Here is an 8,347-nt window from a genome sequence, read left to right on the forward strand (position 1 = left end):
ATTCCCACGTCATTGGCACATTATTTCGAAATTTACACTTGTATTTTCAAATTAAGTACTTTCTTATTTACGGTTCTCATCATTTAAACGGCGCTAGCAGTCTCTTTGTTAATGAGCTGCGCCAAAGCGGCAGCCCTATATAAAGATTTTCGGTAACCGTAGCCAAGCTGACAACGATATAAATCACGGGCATTCATAATCTGCCGATCATGAAAAGAGCTCTGAGTAAAGTTGCCGCTTCGGAAGTCTCTTTAATAAGAAGCTTTTGATGCCGTTTATGTAATGGCCATAAGAATAAACACCGAAATTAATTTACAACTCAGGATTTTGTTTCTCGCTCTACGCACAAATACTATTACGATTAATATAGATAGAGTCAAACAATTAAATAATGAGATTGAAAAAAAATAAAAAGGAGATTATCCATTTAGACTCAAAGTGCACATCTCTTGCACCGTTCACTAAGTGGTCGGATCTAATAAGGCCTTATGACTTATGAATGTGATTATGTGTGATTATGTGTTACGAATGTGATTATGTGTTAAAGCCTTTTACAATGATTTCAGCGTCTTCAGCCAGCCACCCTTTGAATGGTAGATTCAGTTTTGGGAACAGAGAACAGTCTGAGAACCAGGACGAATCGGATCAAGCATGCACACTTATTTTATAGATAAACATTTCTATGATGCTACTGTTAGAGGAGCTGGTACGTTATTGCGAAGAAAGAACCATTTACTGTGTGTTGTATAGTCGGGTCGAACATGGAAAATGCATTTCAGTAGGTGTTAAAAAAGTCTAAACAAAAGTTTTATTGGCAGTTTGTCTCTCGGAGCAAATTCATGATAAATAATTCCATTCATTCGTGGAAACGCAAACATTATCTTTGTAAACCTCTAAAGATGATTTTTGTTTAAAATTTTCCTTGGTTTATCGGACTTTATTTCAATACGAAAACTAATTAATGAACTTTTTAATGAGCTAAATTCTCATTAATTAATAATCGCTCTTAAAGAATATCTTCGGTATATCACCTTCATATGTACGAGGTTCCCGTACATGCATGCTCATTTTTAAAAAATGCAGCGTCATCTTACGTAAGGCCATTTTATATTCATGCCAATTATGTATTTCTTTTTATTTTTACTCAGAACTTTGATACTAGGTTGTGAGATCATAGCTTAAATAACATGTTTCATCCTCCGTAATAAATCACTAATTTCTTTGACATATCTGAAGAGATTTTTACATTGGGCATATGATCCTGTTTTTAATTGGCACAAACTGGAAAGAGAATTCTTTTTCCAAGGTCCTCTTTAAAATTTAAAAGAATTATCTTCGCAGTAACATCACAATCGTCTTCCATCCTTCTCACGAAACAATGATCCTCCTGTAAACATTCTTCTGACTTTTGCAATGAGTTATCTCCAGATTAAAAACAAAGACTGAAGTCCATATATCCAATATTTTTAGGTGTGTCTACCCAAATGGGGATCCATGAATATCACCTGAATATATGTGCACTTGGGAAAAAAAACAAAAGTTATCCTTATGCACCTGTTTTATAAATACAACTACCACAGTTCCATCGTTTTTGGAATTTTAAATAAATTTATTACTCGTTCTGGTGCTTATGTGACATAATTTTCTCGCTAATTAAATGCTCTGTTCCTAACTAAATTGTTGCCCTATTTCCTATCATGCTTAGTGGGAGGCACTGGAATATTGCCAGATTACAGATGAAAGCTAACCACTTAAATGACACGTGTTGCTTCAACAAAAGCACTTTTATCTTTTACTCAATAAACCTAAGCTCATTATATAATTGGTACCCATGCAGATTTTAGACGCTACTATTCACATATTGATCAGGATTCCATCTTAATACTTAGCATATACGAAGCTAATCATTTTATTGTAAAATCGCAATAAAGTTGCATGACAATTGCCTTTGGTTTAGGTTTCTCTGCTTTTTAAACTTAATATCAGCTATAGTTATTATATAAATTACTTAATGTAAGTAATTCTTATTTTTAAATTTATTTTAAGTGAATTGATTTTATTATCCGTGACTTAATTTGTCCTATAATTAACTGAATTAATTAATTAATTATTTTAATCCATTTTTAAATAAAAAATGATTTATTTGAAACGTTAAATGAACAATATTCGCAACAAATGTAGAACTAAATTTTATTTTCAGTATTTAAAAGCAATGTCATTTACTTTTGGAAATTTAAATCTCATTATATCCTCAAACTTTAATTTCCTCTATATTTCAAGAAACCCACTTCTAATTGTAATTCAATCTTGGAGCTACTCTTTTGTTTCCAACTCTACATACATTATCTTCGACTTATTATCTGATTAGTTATTAAATTCAGTTACCTCAACTGAATGACAAGGCACACTAAATAGCCGCCATGCTTTTTGTTGCCCTCAAATAACCTAACCTGAAAAGGCTTATTTCTAACATCCTATATAATGACGTATTAGACACGAGAAAGAATTTTAAACTTTTTAGAATCACATATACATTTCCTCAGTTTGTAAACATCTATAAGAAACGAGTCTGATAGAAAAGAGATACTCGCTGCTAGATCGAACGTAAGTGAAATAATCCAATTACGCCAGCGCGGAACGCATTAGAATGAAAATTTCACTGAAGCTTCATGTTATTACAGGATCTATTTTCTTTGAATTCGCCACCAGATCGAAGGCTCCAACGAAAACTTTTTGTCGTAACTTCCAATAAAATCTAAGTCTATGCAGCCAAACACACACACAAATAAATAACTTTTAAGAAGTTATAACTCTAAAATTCTGATATTCAAGCAAAAGAATTTTAAACAAAATAAATAAAAACATTTTGAATTTTCTATAAAACGTTCTATATACTTTTGTTGCAAATTAGTGTAAGCCAAGGTCATATTGTTTTCTGACGTTTTCTGTTTCGTTATTACTTAGTTGTTACTTCGTTTTTATACTCTTAGAAACAATTAAACTTAATGAACGAGATACAGAAACCAGGAAATTTTCATCCTTCTTTATATTAGTTATTTTTATATATTTAAATATGTTACGCTTAAGATTAAACTATCTTGTATGATACTTACACATGCAAGGATCTTTCTAAATAACATGCTTCGTTGTAATTTATTTAAAATTGCATCACAAAATATTTTTTTTTTTCAATGCGGTTAACCGAAGAATGGTTCCGATTTGGTTCGGTAAACATGAAAAATTTTATTCATGGATAAAAATTGTAGTGAAATTGAACTATGCGAAAATTGTGTAGCATATTTGTGAAAAATAAACTGTTTAAAAAAATCCGAAGTATTTATTTTATTTACACATATTCCGACATAGCCAGGCAATATTTACTAGCGATTACGTAAATTGTTATTTACAAATAAGAAAATTAGGCGTGGGATTATTCAACTTAAATTGCGATTAAAAATAAGCGTAAACAAATAAAATATATACCAATATCATTGCATCGTTCTTAAAATGCAGCTGAATAAATACGTATTTTATCGGGATGGAACGAAATTGCGCAGATGTGTTAGAGAAATACACATAAAAGAAAAGTTGTAACAAATTACAGAATCTAAGACTTTGAAAATAAATATTACATGCAGTTATAAAAGAAAATAATCACATGCTACAAAGACAAGAAACACGAATAAAGTACTTCTCTCATAGAACTTATAAAAAATATCTAAAGCAAATTATGTATTATGAGCGTGTACTTTTTTTCAATACATAACTTGAAAAAAAGTTTTCAAAATACACGTGCATGTTTAAAAAAATATTGAAAAATCATGATTATTGACTAATGCGAAAATATGAGATGGTAGTATTATAAAAGTTGTCAAATATTATAATAAATTTTATATTTAACTAAAATTAAGAGTTGATCGCCATGGAGAACATTACTATCGGTTATGATTAGTACTCTAAACACACTAATAATTTTTTGACTTAGTCTTCGGGAGAAATTTCACTGCATGTGTTTAATATAATGATGATTGTAAAAGGATGACTGATTCATTACATGTGTATAAATATAATGATGCCTGTAAACGGACCATATAATGGTATTGCTTAATATAATGAATTAAAAATAATAATTTAATATAATGATTATTAAAACGTGCATCTCAGTTTACAGTATTCTAAGTAAAATGAAATAACCATTAAGTAATAAGCAAAACAAAGTTATTAATAAGTTTAAAATTTTATTCTATCATTTAAGTTAAGCTATTTTTTATATTTCTAAAACCCATATTACAAAAATAAGCATCTTTTGGAAAATTATAATCGTTTAGATAAATAATGAAAGCTTGTACAAAAAGTATAATACCTTAATCAGTCACCAAATGGAAGTCAAACTCCTTCCCATCCATTCAAACACAACATATAACTTACTATCAAAAGAGCACTTACCTTGTAAATGTAAGGCTCATACATCTGCGCCATGTTTGGTCTCGACTGCTTCTTTCGTCAGAGGATGTACTTTCGAAAATTAATTTCCACAGTCCAGATGAATGAGTCCACTTATAAAGTCATGGAAAGTTCCATTTCGGTAATTTATGCACAAATTGTGATTTTAGATCGCTTCGTAAGTCTTTATTTCATCAAAATGTCAGTAAATGTTTCATTTGTTTTTGTTCGATGAGTAAATAAAGTATCTTTCAAGAGCTTCCGTAAGGAGTATAATCAGCAAGCCTTTTAATATTTATATAAAAGCCAAATACTGTTTAAAAATTATTTTGTGGAATGCCAAGCGTATAAAAAATTATCGGCAAACCAATTAACATTGAAATTAAATCAGGAAGTTTTGTAACTTAATTTGAAACTTAGTTATTGTTGAATGAACTGATACAGAAACAAAAAATAAGAAAAGAAAAATTTATAAGCAAGAGAAAATTTATGGGTAATCATATCAGAAGAAAGATGGAGCGAAAAGCAATCTCATGATTTATTTATGTATTTGCAGAACGGTATTTTGAAAAGTATTTCAAACAGGAAAAGAATGGATATTTCCAAATATTATCGGGCCCCAATACTTCAGGAGCGACATTTGTAGGAAAGAAATCTCTAGCTTGAGAAACCATAGCAGGATACTACCGTTTAGTGAAAGCATTAAAAGAGAACAAGCCTTCGTGGTCTCAAAAACAAAAACACTGTCGCTGAGCTTCGGAAAACGGACAACGAATAAAATCAAAAGAAAAAAAAGAAATAAACACCGACAGTAAAAAAAAATAAAAATAAAAAAAGGGCTCAGAGAAAACTCCGATCTCCGAAACGCCTTCTCCTTCTTTCCGCTGCTGTAAAAAAACTACCGTCTAGCGGCGACCGGAACAAACAACAAAGAACGCGCTGCAGCCAACAGGTTGAAACACTATTCCCGCCGGTAATACTCAACTCATCTCTCGTAGTAGTGGAAGTCGTAGTAAATAGCCGGATAGCGCGGGAAAGGGAAACAAAGGGCAAAGTACAGTAAGAAAAAAAAATGCGTTACGTTCCACGTGACGCTGTCTATTCGAAACGCGTCACAGCAGGTAGGCGAATTAAGCGCAGAACGCGACAAGGCGCTAATCACTGTTAAAGCGCGTGACAGATCGCTAATGATCGGTTTGCTTGGCTTTCCACTGAATGGGGGATTGTTTTCCGCCGAGCAGGGATTGTCGATTCGAGGGGGGGAGAGAAGCAAGGAGGTAGGGTTGCCGGGATTTTCGTTGCCGGTGCTAGAAGAAATCAGCCAATATGTTCGCCAAAACGTTTGATGGCAGATCGTGAAGTGCAAAAAGAATATTTCGTTTTTGGGTGTGCGTCGCGTTCTAAGAAACACTTTCAAGTCTTCATGCTTCTCTATAAAATGTTTTATTGGAGTTTACCAGTCACATAATCGTTTGTTTTTTAATGTATGGATTTATTTCATTTCAGCGTCACTACATTTTTAATTTCTTCGGATATGTGAAGAATTATTTACTCTGCAGCATATCATTTAAAAATTTTCATTCAGTGGGTGGTTGTTTGGAGCCTGTAAAACATTAATTTAAAAACTTAAATTATTTCATTTAGAAATGCTTTCAGTATACGCTAAATAAACCCTTATTTTTCCATTATTGAATAAAAGGAATAGTTTAAAAACATAAGTAACACATTAAAAATATAACTACTGGTAATCTAAATGTCTTTTTATGTTATTATGTGATAATCATACAGTATCTACAACTAAAATGCTACTATTAACTTACTTTAGAATTATCCGTAAATAATCGTTTTTTATTTAAACTTTGGACTGCTTAATTTCTATTCTATCAGCAACATTTTTTTTTTTACGCTTCTTGAAAAATACGAATTCCGTTTTTGTTATCCAATATTATGCTAATGCTTTCACTATGCAAAACAATGACATGTTTTGCATACTAAAAACGTAATGAAAACTCCATTTATAAATGATGAAAATCTCAAGCGAATACCAGTACTATTAAAATATTAAATAATTCGTGATGAAGGCTAAGTAGATGAAGTAAGTTCTTTTAAATAAAAGAGAATTGATAATTAATCATTTAAATAAGAATATCTACGAAATTTGTGCTTTTATTTCTAGATGAGAAATTCAAGTAAATCAGAATAATGGAAACTAAAAGTAATATATAAATGAATGAGTAGTGATTTACTGCATTCTTTTCTGCTGATCTCGTTTAACATATTTTACAGGACTAATTCATCAAAATAATTGCGCCTGTTGGCTTGTTTTTCTGTACAGCACACTGCTGTGAGACAAAGATAGTTGTACAGGCAATTCTAGTTACTACTTGAACCTTGTCTTACCGTAATAAAGAAATGGAAATTTATATCACCCATCGCAAGCGTATTTAATTATGTTAAGTATAATTAGGCTTAATTGATAAAAAAACTATTATTTATTCAAAGCTGCACAAAATAAATTAATGCAAAAATAAATTTTGACTATTTTGAAGTTTTTAATTAGTTTTAGAATTTAGTACGCTTCATATCTTTATTTATACTATGACTGTAAGACGATTGAATGACTATGGATGACTAGTCAGCCTAGATTATCTTGCCTCGGTGGGATGGTTGTGACATACGCAGCCACTGAGAAGGATATAGTCTAAAGTAGGAAGACAAAATAGCATTCCGATCAAGCATTCTATCCACATTTCGTTTCTGAAACTCAGTATGCAGCTAATTTACTTCATGTTACTTCACATGAATAAAGCATTTTCTTCAACAGAATATCATTCTTTCACATTTAAGGAGAGTTATTATGCTTCTCTTTCTAGATGAACGTACGCCAATTGTCATTGCGAAGGGTAAATCTGCTGCCTACAAATAAAAAAAATCGGTAGTTATGTAAAGTCCAGCTACCTCGAGTCGGGAATGCATTTATGTTTTTGTTTTAGTATCGTAGTATACTGTTTGTGAAACTATAACGAGTTTTCTGATTAAAAAGACTTTAGAGGCTGACAGAACTTTTCTGCTCGTAAGTGAAAAATACTAAATGTCTCAAATCCATCCTTAAATGTCTTATGTCTAGTTTAGTCTGTACCGATATGCGCAACTTGTCCGGCTCCTGAGAGTAAGCCCGGTGGACACATGACGTTGATCATTCTTGACAATTTGGTGAGGTCAAAGGTGTTAAATGTTTTATGTACATTCTTAAATGTCTTATATACGGTTTTCTTATGCATTTTTAATGGATTCTACATAAAGCTACGGTATACAAATGCCTTACACAGTTATACTTCTATAGTGCGGTATCATCAATATATGTAATGCCTCGAAAATCCCTTGAGTTATCCCATGAAGGCGATTTTACTTAGGTCTTGCAAGGTCAGCAGTCTAACTGAATTACGGTTGTGTCAACGTTCTGTGAGCGAGTAAATTTTTATGGTTTGAGCTCTACATTGTTTGGTCGGCGCTGAACCATTATTTCTTAGGAAAGTAATTCTATGCAAAGGACATCTATTCCCAGTCGTTGATAGCAAAAAAATGCCGATCGCACCTTCCACATGCTTGTGGTTGAGTATGCCCCCATATGCTCACAGTATGTAAAATATGCTGAATTATAAAGGTCCTATGGAAAATTTCTCATTGTCTAAAAGATTTTTAATATTATCTACCCATACTAGAGCTTTTACACATGCACTTGTAATAGTACTATTTTTATATCCATGCACTTGTATTAGCAAAGTGATGAAGCGTATACCTAAAATTTTTATTTTGGACATTTAAATATTTGCATTGAAAAGCTTTTAATCTTTGTTGTTTAATTTCTGTTTTTAAAACCTTTTATTGGCAGCATTGAAAAATA

The 8,347-nt window shown here is 31.7% G+C and overlaps 1 protein-coding gene across 1 annotated transcript in view; it reads right to left on the reverse strand.

Annotated features, from left to right (window-relative positions):
* The window catches only part of LOC118182775 (uncharacterized), a 453,922-nt gene extending 448,287 nt beyond the window's left edge, over nucleotides 1-5,635 (reverse strand). Inside the window, exon 1 of the mRNA XM_085812950.1 lies at nucleotides 4,447-5,635. Coding sequence (XP_085669076.1) covers nucleotides 4,447-4,479 — 33 coding nt within the window. The 5' untranslated portion in view covers nucleotides 4,480-5,635. The remainder of the gene's footprint in view (nucleotides 1-4,446) is intronic.
* Nucleotides 5,636-8,347: the final 2,712 nt, after the last annotated feature.

The sequence above is a fragment of the Stegodyphus dumicola genome, chromosome 3 (assembly GCF_044657685.1).
Source record: "Stegodyphus dumicola isolate Sdum_Otavi_A_Nest chromosome 3, ASM4465768v1".
NCBI lineage: Eukaryota > Metazoa > Arthropoda > Arachnida > Araneae > Eresidae > Stegodyphus > Stegodyphus dumicola.